General features: G+C 41.4%; 2 protein-coding genes across 2 annotated transcripts in view; both read right to left on the bottom strand.

The window, feature by feature from the left end:
• Positions 1 to 742: 742 nt before the first annotated feature.
• LOC129841260 (zinc finger protein 774-like) lies at positions 743 to 3532 on the bottom strand. Its single transcript, XM_055909453.1, has 3 exons — positions 3019 to 3532; positions 2501 to 2631; positions 743 to 2308 (listed from the first exon to the last, which is right to left on the bottom strand). The coding sequence occupies exons 1-3, from the start codon at positions 3293 to 3295 to the stop codon at positions 1199 to 1201; spliced, it is 1518 nt and encodes a 505-aa protein (XP_055765428.1). The 5' UTR covers positions 3296 to 3532; the 3' UTR covers positions 743 to 1198.
• A 4145-nt stretch (positions 3533 to 7677) lies between these two features.
• The window catches only part of LOC129841241 (uncharacterized), a 48421-nt gene continuing 42850 nt past the window's right edge, over positions 7678 to 13248 (bottom strand). The window contains exon 7 of the mRNA XM_055909415.1: positions 7678 to 12969. Within this exon, the coding sequence (XP_055765390.1) occupies positions 12931 to 12969 (39 nt within the window). The 3' untranslated portion in view covers positions 7678 to 12930. The remainder of the gene's footprint in view (positions 12970 to 13248) is intronic.

Raw genomic sequence — 13248 nt, 5'->3', positions numbered from 1 at the left:
ATTATGATTTAAAAGGCTAAACTGATCCTAGATCATCACTCCTACTCTGAGATGCTTTGTGGATACGGGCCCTGACATAATACACTACATGACCAAAAGTATGTGGACACCTGCTCATCGAACATCTCATTCCAAAATCATTGGCATTAATATGGAGTTGGTCCCCCCTTTGCTGCTATAACAGCCTCCACTCTTCTTGGAAGGCTTTCCACTAGATGTTGGAACTTTGCTGCGGGGACTGGCTTCCATTCAGTCACGAGCATTAGTGAGGTCGGGTACAAGCATTTCGCTGCACCCGCAATAACATCTGCTAAACACGTGTATGTGACAAACAACATTTGATTTGACTGATGTTGGACGATTAGACCTGGCTCGCAGTCGGCATTCCAATTCATCCCAAATGTGTTTGATGGAGTTGAGGTCAGGGCTCTGTGCAGGCCAGTCAAGTTCTTCCACACCAATCTCGACAAACCAACTCTGTATGGACCTCGCTTTGTGCACGGGAGCATTGTCATGCTGAAACAGGAAAGGGCTTCCCCAAACTGTTGCCACAAAGTTGGAAGCACAGAATCGTCTAGAATGTCATTGTATTCTGTAGTGTTAAGATTTCCCTTCACTGGAACTAAGGGGCCTAGCCCAAACCTAGGTATATTTAGTAAGTGTATATTGGTTATAAAGCTCTGTCGGGTTTATGCAGAATAGGGTGAGATCAGATGTGATGTATATTAAAGGGAGTTTCAAATAAGGAGAACAAAGTCAAAATGTTTATTTATTAAACATACACGTTTTAAATTCACCATACGAAAAACACACATACATCTGCATGAACTTGATAGACTGCATTAATAGACTCATTAAAAGTGTCTTGGGCAAAAAAATAAGTAGTTGAATGGAAGTAATGAAATTTGTGAACATCATATATCCTACACAGTACAAAAACAATATGTAACAGACTCATTAGGCTTTTATATGCCTTATATATCACAATGTCTGGATGCAATATTCTACCCAGGAATATTTAACACTGAAATCTGTTACTCACATTATTCCAAAATGCATCTGTGGATCTTTTCTGTTGACACACTCATCTTTGTCTTTAATTCAGGGTTTGATGTCAAAGTCAGAAGCTATCAAGTGGAATGGTTACTTTCTATGTTATAGAGTGGAATGTTTTTTCTGCTGCTGTATCCTAAGGTAGTTACTCTCTGAATGGCCTCTCTCCCGTGTGGACCTTCAGGTGCATCTTCAGATGGTGCTGGTGGGAGAACCTTTTCTCACACTGGGGACAGCTGTAGGGTTTCTCCCCTGTGTGAACCCTCTGGTGCCTCTTGAGGTTGCCAGCATGGGCGAAGCGCATGTGACACTGGGTACAGCTGTAGGGTTTTTCCCCTGTGTGGACCCTCTGGTGAATCTCCACCTTCTGGGGGCAGCTGAAGCCTTTATTACAGAACATGCAAAGGAACCGCTTCTCTTTACCGCCAGTTTTTGCTCCCCCTCCCCGAGCCTTGGACCTTTGGTCATTTGAGTTCAATACCTGATCGAACAGGCCTTGTGAATCGGAAGGTGCCATTGACATGGACACTGAGTGTAAAGAGGAATTGGTTGTGACATTTAGATTTGACTCTAAGTTTTCCCTGTAGTCTAAGAAGTCACTGCTGTTGTCCTGCGAGTGTCCTCCTAAATGAGTCTCGACTTCATTCCATGTCAGAGGAGCGTCGCCCTCCACTTTCACAGTCACATCATCTAAGGCCAGACCCTCCCCTTTCTCATCCAGGCAGTCTTCAGAGTACACACTAGTACTGTACCGGTTCCAGTCCCCTCTCATTGGATTAGTCTGTGTATCTAAGCCCACAGGCATGTCACCAGGTATCATCCCTGTCTCTGCAGTGTAAGAACAAGACGGATCATTGCCAGTCTGTAATGCATCACCGGAGTCCTGATGGGACAGAACTGTCCTCGGGTTACCGTAAAGTAAATACTCTGAGCCGGGAGCAGAACGACAGTCCAGTCCCCCCAGCTCCAGTATCTCTGGGTCTGACCTGTGGTCAGATCCTGTGTGTAAAAGCCTTTGTGTTACAGTTAAAGTCTCTGTGTCTGTCTCTGACTTGAGGACAGCGTTCTGCGTTCCACTGTCCTCTGTGATGCTGCGTCGGATCCTGGGCGGCACTATGGTTGTGGTGGGGTCCTCCGTGGCTACAGGGGGCGCTCCAGCCGCTCCAGTTTGGATGTTTCTGCTGTGTCGTGGGTCCTCCTCTCCTTCAGACCTCTCCAGCTTGACCCCAGGACCTGCAGCCTCTGCATCTGCAGGCTGACAAGAAGAAAGGAGGTTATTACCGGTACATAAGTAGGATTAGATAACATTGTCATAGGGAAGTCTCACAAACTCCCCTATGGCAGATAAATGAGGATGTAAGCAAGTGAATAGCTGAGGGGAGCCTTTCTGAAATAAACTGGCCACATTTGATGTACTGTAATTTTGATGTAATACTATTACACTAACCTCTATAACGATAACGTTCTGGGTTGAGGTTCCACTCCCCTCATCAACAGTGATTGGTTGGTCATCTCTCCATGTTTTGTGTCCCGCTGGCTTCACAAAGCTCCTGAAGCCTCCAGTGAGATGTCCTTCACCTGAGAGAGTGATTGGGGGAAAATACATTGTTAGGTTTAGCTACTGTCAATGCTCAACACTATATTGTACACTATTGACCGTTTTGACACTGTTTAGAATTGACAAGGATGTAAGGTAGCACTTCACATAACTTCTTGATATACTATTTATAGATTGATTGACTATGTTCAATGCAGCATGTTGTTTTCAATAAGTAAATAATAGGGCATAACGTAAATCAATTATCTGGTTAGAATATTATATTTTGTCATTGTGCAAAATAGCCAAGCAATTATTGCATACTATCCAACAAACTGACCAAGACCCATTTCACCATATCTGGTTAAGACATCTAAAGTCACACATGTGCAGCATGGAACGGGCGACATTCTGAAAAATGTGCGTACCTCTTTCCATTCCTCCGTCGAGGATCTTGACACTACTGGGACGACTAGCAAGGACGCGCTCTCGCGTTGTTCTATCTGCGCGCTCCCGTGCCACCTTCAGTTCCAATAGATGAAGTTTCCTCCGCAATGCCCTGTTTTCTTTCTGGCTTTGAGTTATTTCCAAACGAAACACTGCATAGTCGTCGTCTACGAGCTTACAGATATCTGCCACAGCTGCATTCGCTAGCACCTCCATGATGGAGGCTATTTGAGTGTGAAAAACCACACAGTTAGCCATGTTGGCTAATGTTCACAGCTAACTAACTAGCGTTACCTAGATAACATTTATCAACCAAGCCCTGTCTCCAACGCGAATTAAATACTACAGGGTGTAAGTATGTGGTTCGGTGCAGTTCAATTAGTCATATTTTGAGTTCCAGGGTGTTAATAAACGTCCAAATAGCACAAATAAAAATGCTAACGTGGAAATTGTACTTGGTCGCTGTTCACTTCCGGTTAAACTGAAGAGAAGGGGATCTTATTGGTTGGCGTCATAGCTGAAAAAGAAATGCGCTCCCAAGTATAGAACGATCGCTTTGTAGCCAATTATTAAATATATTTGTAGTTCTCTTAATTTTAGGAGAGAAATTCCAATGTTGTCTGACTAAGTGGTTTTTTGACAGATGTATTCCTAGATATTTAACACAGTCCTTTACAGGAATATTTTCAATTTCTTTATCATCAGAGTCAAATAAACATAAGATTTCACATTTAGAAACATTCAGCATTAATCCTGATGCAATAGAACATGCAGTTATAGCATTAAGGGCATGTGCGACCTGGTCTTTGTCTCTTAAGAAAAGAGTAGTATCATCAGCCAGTTGGGAAATTTTGATTTCTTTGTTAAAAATGGTTAAGCCATACAAATTTGCATCACTCAGAATATCTAGAGATAGAAGTTCCACAACCAAAATTAATAAAAATGGCGAAATCGGGCATCCCTGTTGTACACTTCTGTTGATACTAAATCTTTTGGCAGGTTAAGTAGCACAGAACTATTTATATCTTTGTAAAACATGCAAATTACTTTAATAAAATTTTCACCAAATCCAAAAAGTTTAAGAGACCTAAAGAGAAATGAATGTTCAATTGTGTCAAAGGCTTTACAGAAGTCCAGAAATAGGACAACCGCATCTGAGTCAATTGCATCTGAATAATCTATAAGGTCCAAGACTAAACAAATGTTAGAGCTTATGTGACGGCCCTTCATAAATCCTGTTTGAGTCTCATTTATAATGGTTTTTATTCCTTTCTTTAATCTTTTGGCATAAACCAGAGCAATCAATTTGTAATCAACATTTAATAAAGTAATTGGTCTCCAATTGTCAATGAGAGAAGGGTCTTTATCAGGCTTCGGAATCAATGAAATAAGGTTTCACCAACAAGGTTAGGTTTCACCAACAAGTACTTCTGTCCAAGGCAGAGGGACCGTCTCGTTTTGTGTACCCCTCATTATCGTTATGTGTAAATCCAGCTACTTGTAAAGAGATCAATAAGGCCTTTCTTGACTTCATCTGGAAAAATAAGTCTTACAAACTTTAAAAAATCTGTCCTTTCTAACAAAAGAGCTGAAGGCGGTCTAGAAGTGTTGGATTTTGTTGACATAAATAACACTTTCAAGATAAACTGGTTGAAAAAAATGTTTGATCGATACTGATTCAATATGGTATTTCATTCCAACTAATGTGTTGGGAGGTCTTCAATTTTTACTGAAATGTAATTATATTCCTGAAAGATTACCTGCTAAATTGGCTAGGTTTCACCAACAAGCTTTAATGGCCTGGAAAATATGTTTCCTGCACAATTTTTCCCCTCATAATGCTCTTTTGTGGAATAATTCAGACATAACTGTAAGGAATAGGTCATTGTTCTACCCCAGCTGGCATGAAAGGAATATTGACTTTGTTCATGATATTTTCGACAACAAGGGTAATATTCTCACATATGAACAATTTGTAACATTGAAAGAGTTTCCAATACCTTTCAGAGAGTTTATTTCTGTGATCAAAGCCGTTCCCAGTGGTCTAATTACACTTATAAAAAGTCATCTTAATTTTGGGAATGATCACAAAGTTTATCCAGAACTCATATTGGAAGGCGTGGGCTTACTTGAGAGATCTTGTTGTAATAAATATATAAGACAAATTCTTCATTCACAAAACCAACTTACACCGAGAGGAAAGTTTTTCTAGAACATGCTTATTCCTGACATTGTCTAGAAAAATGCATGGTTTAGGCCTTATAAATACTGTATACCAAACAAAGTTAAGGAAGTGCACTTCAAAATTTTACATAAGATCATATCCATTTGTGGCTATTGTGGCTATTGATGATATCTGCGTTTTCTGTGAAAAAGGTGAGAATCTGTCTCACTTGTTCTTTGAATGTAAATTTGTGTCAGAATTTTGGGAAAACCTTGCAAAGTACTTATTTACCATTATGAACACTGCCTATATTTTTAACATAAAATATATCATGTGTTACTATTGCAATGATAACAAAACCACTGAAATGATTGTTAATTTTTTATTCTTGTTGCCAAATACTTTATACACAAACAAAGATTACAAAATTCTATACCAAAATTACCAATTTTTCTGATTGAATTTAATTATCTTATTAAAACATTAACCCTAGTGAATAACAACAAGAATAACATCTTCATGAATCATTATAAAAATATATTTTCAGAGTGAATATAATTGCACCTAAATTGTTTATTTTTTTGTATTATTTTATTTTTATTGATATTTTTTGTATGATTGAGTATTGTTAATACCTGTGTTTGGTTTGCTAGACATGTTTGATGTAGCAATGTAAGTTGAGTTTTGTATTATGAATAAAAAATATAAAAAATGCGCGCTGTTCTTTGAATTACGGTAGTGAACCGAAATATTCAAAGCCCACGTCTCACGCTATTGGTCGTTCGATAGCCAATGGGCTCTCAGCATCCCTTTCACCGGGGTGTTCGAGGAGAAGCAGTCTGCCTGTCGCATTGCCGCGTCCATCCAGCTATTAACGATTGACTGACAGATAACAAGCTAAATACCACGCTACATGTGAACTAAGCAAGCTAGCTAACGAATTAGACATGGTTACGAGTATAATTGCTTATTTTCAGATACAACAAATAGAGCAAAAGTTGCATCATTGACGTTGGTATGGTGCGTTGCATTTCTTGAAATCAATAAAAAGCTGGCGACTGACAGACTGAGTAGTAGTCTACTACTGGAAGAAAGTGAAGATAACTAACGTTACTCAGTAAGGTAGCTATTTACTCTCAGTGGTGAAAAAAGTACACAATTGTCATACTTGAGTAAAAGTATAGATACCTTAAAAGAAAGTTACTCAAGTAAAAGTTTAAGTCACCCAGTAAAATACTGCTTCAGTATAAGTAAAAGCATTTGGTTCTAAATATACTTAAGTATAAAAGTAAAGGTAATTGCTCAAATATATTTAAGTATCAAAAGTAAAAGTATAAATCATTTCATATTCCTGATATTAAGCAAGGCAGATGCACCGTTTTCTTGTTTTTATAATTAACGAATAGCCAGGGGTACACTCCAACACTCAGACATCATTTACAAAATGATGCATTTGTATTCAGTGAGTCTGCCAGATCAGAGGCAGTAGGGATGACCACGTTTTCTCCTGATAAGTGTGTATATTTGACAATTTTCCTGTCCTGCTAAGTATTCATCATGTAAGGAGTACTTTTGGGTGTCATGGAAAATGTTTAGAGTAAAAAACGACATTATTTATGTAGTGAATTAAAAGTTGTAAAAGTATAAATAGTAGGGTACAGATACCTCCAAAAAACGTAGGACTTTAAAGTATTTTTACCACTGGTTACATTATACACTGCTCAAAAAATAAAGGGAACACTTAAACAACACAATGTAACTCCAAGTCAATCACACTTCTGTGAAATCAAACTGTCCACTTAGGAAGCAACACTGATTGACAATAAATTTCACATGCTGTTGTGCAAATGGAATAGACAAAAGGTGGAAATTATAGGCAATTAGCAAGACACCCCCAATAAAGGAGTGGTTCTGCAGGTGGGGACCACAGACCACTTCTCAGTTCCTATGCTTCCTGGCTTATGTTTTGGTCACTTTTGAATGCTGGCTGGCGGTGCTTTCACTCTAGTGGTAGCATGAGACGGAGTCTACAACCCACACAAGTGGCTCAGGTAGTGCAGCTCATCCAGGATGACACATCAATGCGAGCTGTGGCAAGAAGGTTTGCTGTGTCTGTCAGCGTAGTGTCCAGAGCATGGAGGCGCTACCAGGAGACAGGCCAGTACATCAGGAGACGTGGAGGAGGCCGTAGGAGGGCAACAACCCAGCAGCAGGACCGCTACCTCCGCCTTTGTGCAAGGAGGAGCACTGCCAGAGCCCTGCAAAATGACCTCCAGCAGACCAACCATCCAAATTATAGTTTTGACCATGTTTTGAGGCAATAGTGTTTGTTGACATTTCCTTTGTTTACAAACATTGTAGTAAAACAGGCTTGTATTTTGGGTTCTGATGGGGTGTGATAATTGAACTAAGCTCATGAGGCATTTATAATGTATATTATTCAAGAATCAATGGATACATATTGTCGTGTCTTTGACTATGCCAGATTAATTGCTATGACATGCTATTCTATAAAATTATTTCTCCGTAATTAATATTACCTGATTGAACTAATCATGTAAATATTAATTAACTAGAGAGGGACACCACGAAATAATATTTATAGAGCTGTTATCTTTCGAATAAACTCTTAAAGATTTAGTAATAGTTTACATCCATAGCAGTCACCTTAATCGTCAGTTTATTCAGTCTCATCTGAAAGTTGTAAATCCTTGATTATCTGCAAGAATCCTGACTAACAAGTTGAATCAGCAATACAAAATTGGGTTTTATTATTTATTTACTAAATACCTAACTAATCACACAGAAACACACATACACAATTAAATCACAACTTGATTACAAAGTGCCGTCATAAAGAAAACGTCCCTAGCGGGCGGAATAGACATGACAGCTTGTTACACAAAGGAAAGGGGAGGGGGCTGGGTTTTAGTGAAAGAGCGGGAGACTGGAACATAGGCGAAGCTGTGTTATCGTAAATACAGTATCTTATGCATTCTAAATTACCGCCCATTTGAAAAAGGAAAATGCAATAAATATTTACTCTGAGCTGCGCTTCAGTAGGTTGGTGGTAGATGGAAGACCGTATCGCCAACCCGAGTCCTCTGTCCTTTGAAGAATGTCTCTGGTAGTCACTGAACACGTTGGAGTAACGTTGTGTGTAGTAGACGGGATACTCGGGACTGTCCTTCCTAACCTGCGTTTGTAGCAGCTGTTGCTAACTCAACGGCTAGGAGATATCACTTCTGTAGTGAATACGAGTTCAAAGTTCATACCATTCACAATCAAAGTCCATGCTGCTGTTGGCTTAGTTCTGTAGTTATTGTATGAACCATTCTGATCTCGGATCGTCCTCCTAGCGTCCCGGAACAGAAAGTTATATTTTTGTCAATGGCTTTTATAGTGGAGGGAGAGGGATGTGTCTGAAAAGTCTATTACCCATGTCTCTTCACAGGGGCGGGCCCCTAGTTGAGCAGAAGCCCAAACTTATGAAAACACAAATCTCTCATTTGGAAGCTAAAATTAAATTTCATCTCTTCACAAATAATTTCATATTCAAACATTTGAATTAAACAACAATTCCATGTGAATCCGATACCTCTGACGTTTAGACTTTCCACAGTAGAGTTTATGTCATTTTATCATTGATGAGAATGTGTCAGAGTGCAACCGAACTGACATAATATACCTTAAGTACCACCGCATATGTTCAGTTGGTCGGATTACCAGAATATAGTTAATTCCCCCCCACTTTCTGATGTCCCCAGAATCTCTATGTTAACCAAGGGGTTTTCTTATGTCACATCATTAGGGAAGATAAAAAGGGGGAAAGAGGTATTTATGACTGTCATAAACCTACCCCAACTGCTGATTGCCCCTTTAAAGTCTGCACATTGGACAAGCTATCAATGCCAATTGGAGACTACCCCATTGGAAGAAGAGGTCAACCACGTCAGGTGTCAACTGCCAGCCTCTTCCACCTCAGAAAATGCAGTGCCTTTTTGATCAAATGATTAATTGGCAACAGGAAGGTGCCTGTAATGATGTCCTGCAATGACTCTATTTATGCTCTGCAACCACATTCTCTGTGTTTACATTCATAGGTCATGGACAGGACCCACCAGACAGAACCCACCGGACCTAGAGCCATCTTGGGTGGTGCTCACCCAAGGCTGGCAAACCTGGATAAGGTATTCTTTGTCCTTGACGTGATGTTCCCCAAGGTGACATTCTGGTGAAATCCACCTTACTCCTACTAATTTATAATGTCTGCATATCATCAGTCTACCATAATTCTATCTACAGTATAACTGCATAATATCCTACAAAAGCAAATTTGATGGGTAGCCAGGCTGGGACTCCCTGGAGCAGTCAGTCCAACACCTTTGTCCAGGGGTGTCAAGCTCAATTCCAGGAGAGCTGCGTGTCTACTGGGTTATTACCTTTGAATTCATGTTCAATTAAGACCTAGAAAACCAGGTGAGAGGAGTTCCAAACTAAGAAACTGACACTCGCCCCTCCAGGAATTGAGTTTGACACCCTTGCCTTAGTCCTTACATCAAAACGTCTGATCATAACAATACATTTGAAATGCTCGAATTCAGAATCAATTGGGCTTCGAAAAATAATATGGTGGCTGGGATAGGTTCATTTCGATTGCAGATTTTCTGGAGGGGAAAAAAACGGTTATACGGCCCATCCAAACAGCAGCTGCGATCCGATTTTAAATTCCAATGAGGGGATTAGATTAAACTGGCACAGGTGCCCAGGTGTGCGGAGATTTCGTCAGGTGAAAAGTGATTGCATTCATTTTGACACCGGGCTGCCTCCTGGGCGTGAAGCGGGTGACATGGCGAAGTTGTCTCAAAACAAAGTGACGTATGCTAAGCACTTGGAGTAATGATTACAACACATGCAAAGTGTTCGAAACGCATACATACTTTATCTGCCTTAAACTAGATAGAAAAGTATTTATTTATGGAAAATGTATGTTGTATGTTCCTGAACGATGCGCCACGCTGCCTTGTTGGCAATATGACCTGGTGGCGTAGATTACGGTTCTATTTGAGCAGGGCGCTCCTCTCTCACTGCTTTCGCCCGTTCACATCCTGAGCCATATCCTGGTGCACACCGGTTAAGCTTAATAAAACTCCCTCATTCATATGTGGAAAGAGTGTCAAACAAGACATATCCACATTGGCAGTAAATTAAATACACTTCAACAAAGGTTCAGATGCTATTCGATGAGCTAACAAGGAAAGTTAGTGTCATAAGGAGATCACCTTACTTTAAAACAAAAACAGTATACTTGTTTGTGTACTTTCTCTGTAAACCTTATTACATATTGTGGTGACATGCACAAAATAACATTAGGTTGGATTGTTAAGCACAAACTGAAGTCATTTTAAGTACTTAACAGCAGGTAGGTAGGTCGCCTAGTGGTTAGAGCATTGGAGTAGTAACCGAAATGTTGCAAGATCGAATCCCCGAGCTGACAAGGTAAACATCTGTCGTTCTGCCCCTGAACAAGGCAGTTAACCCACTGTTTCTAGGCCGTCATTGAAAATAAGAATTTGTTCTTAACTGACTTGCCTAGTTAGATACGGGTAAAAAATAATGTCCCACTGCACTTTCTTTCCTGCTGCCAGGACCAACTTGCCGCCTGGCTCAGAACCACTCCTGCCTGACCCAGTCCACTCTTGCTTCTTGCCACTCACTGTGCTGGGTAACACAGGGTCACAACTATAAAAGGCTGGTAAAGTAAGTGAAAATAGTTGTCAGTGAGTTTCAAGATAGTAGGTAGCTGGCTATGCAGCCTCAAAGACAAGAATAGACACAAAAAGGGCATCCCCTTTCTTATCTAGGTGCACTACAGAGTATATTAAATCAAATTTATTTATATAGCCCTTCTTACATCAGCTGATATCTCAAAGTGCTGTACAGAAACCCAGCCTAAAACCCCAAACAGCAAGCAATGCAGGTGTAGAAGCAAGGTGGCTAGGAAAAACTCCCTAGAAAGGCCAAAACCTAGGAAGAAACCTAGAGAGGAACCAAGCTATGAGGGGTGGCCAGTCCTCTTCTGGCTGTGCTGGGTGGAGATTATAACAGAACATTGCCAAGATGTTCAAATGTTCATAAATGACCAGCATGGTCAAATAATAATAATCACAGTGGTTGTCGAGGGTGCAGCAAGTCAGCACCTCAGGAGTAAATGTCATTTGGCTTTTTATAGCCGATCATTAAGAGTATCTCTACCGCTCCTGCTGTCTCTAGAGAGTTGAAAACAGCAGGTCTGGGACAGGTAGCACGTCCGGTGAACAAGTCAGGGTTCCATAGCCACAGGCAGAACAGTTGAAACTGGAGCAGCAGCACGGTCAGGTGGACTGGGGACAGCAAGGAGTCATCATGCCAAGTAGTCCTGAGGCATGGTCCTAGGGCTCAGGTCCTCCGAGAGAGAGAAAGAAAGAGAGAATTCGAGAGAGCATACTTAAATTCACACAGGACACCGGATAAGACAGGAGAAGTACTCCAGATATAACAAACTGACCCTAGCCCCCGACACATAAACTACTGCAGCATAAATACTAGAGGCTGAGACAGGAGGGGTCAGGAGACACTGTGGCCCCATCCGATGATTCCCCCGGACAGGGCCAAACAGGAAGGATATAACCCCACCCACTTTGCCAAAGCACAGCCCCCACACCACTAGAGGGATATCTTCAACCACCAATTTACCATCCTGAGACAAGGCCGAGTATAGCCCACAAAGATCTCCGCCACGGCACAACCCAAGGGGGGGCGCCAACCCAGACAGGAAGACCACGTCGGTGACTCAACCCACTCAAGTGACGCACCCCTCCTAGGGACGGCATGAAAGAGCACCAGTAAGCCAGTGACTCAGCCCCTGTAATAGGGTTAGAGGCAGAGAATCCCAGTGGAGAGAGGGGAACCGGCCAGGCAGAGACAACAAGGGCGGTTCGTTGCTCCAGAGCCTTTCCGTTCACCTTCACACTCCTGGGCCAGACTACACTCAATCATATGACCCACTGAAGAGATGAGTCTTCAGTAAAGACTTAAAAGTTTAGCCCGAGTCTGCGTCTCTCACATGGGTAGGCAGACCATTCCATAAATATTGAGCTCTATAGGAGAAAGCCCTGCCTCCAGCTGTTTGCTTAGAAATTCTAGGGACAATTAGGAGGCCTGCGTCTTGTGACCGTAGCGTACGTGTAGGTATGTACGGCAGGACCAAATCGGAAAGATAGATAGGAGCAAGCCCATGTAATGCTTTGTAGGTTAGCAGTAAAACCTTGAAATCAGCCCTTGCCTTAACAAGGGCTGATATACTGTACACTGTACACTACTACTGTACCGGTTCCAGTCCCCTCTCATTGGATTAGTCTGTGTATCTAATCCCACAGGCATGTCACCAGGTATCATCTCTGTCTCTGTAGCATATGAACAGAACCTGTAACACATCACCTGTGTCCCGATTGGACAGAACAGTCCTTGGGCTCAGGTTACCGTAAAGTAAATACTCTAAATGGGGAAAGGAGGACAGCTTCGTCGCCCCAGCCCCGTTAAAGTCTTGGTGTCTGTCTCTGACTTAAGGACGGCGCTCAGCGTTCCACTGACCTCCGTGGTGCTGAGTCAGGTCCTTGACCTCTCTAGCTTGATCCCAGGACAACAGTGATTGGTTGGCCATCTCTCCATGGTTTGTGTCCCACTGGCTTCACAAAGCTCCTGTAGCCTCCAGTGAGACCTCTTTCACCTGAGAGTGATAGAAGGAAAAGAGGTAGTTAGGTTAGCTACTGTCAATGCTCAACGGTATACTATTGACAATGTCTAGAATTGGCAACATTTCTCATAACTTCTTGATATACAATTTATTGATCAATGTATTATGTTCCATGCATCACATAGTTTTTGTTGAGTAAATAATAATACGTGCAGTAATCAAGAACCTGGTTAGAATATGATATTGTGTCTTTGTGCTAGCTGAAGATAATTATTGTTATCGATCAATAATGACAAATCTCCTGGCATTGAC

This window comes from Salvelinus fontinalis, chromosome 42, assembly GCF_029448725.1.
Source record: "Salvelinus fontinalis isolate EN_2023a chromosome 42, ASM2944872v1, whole genome shotgun sequence".
NCBI lineage: Eukaryota > Metazoa > Chordata > Actinopteri > Salmoniformes > Salmonidae > Salvelinus > Salvelinus fontinalis.
The sequence above is the reverse complement of the archived record's forward strand: the minus strand, read 5'-3'. Positions and strand labels throughout refer to the sequence as shown.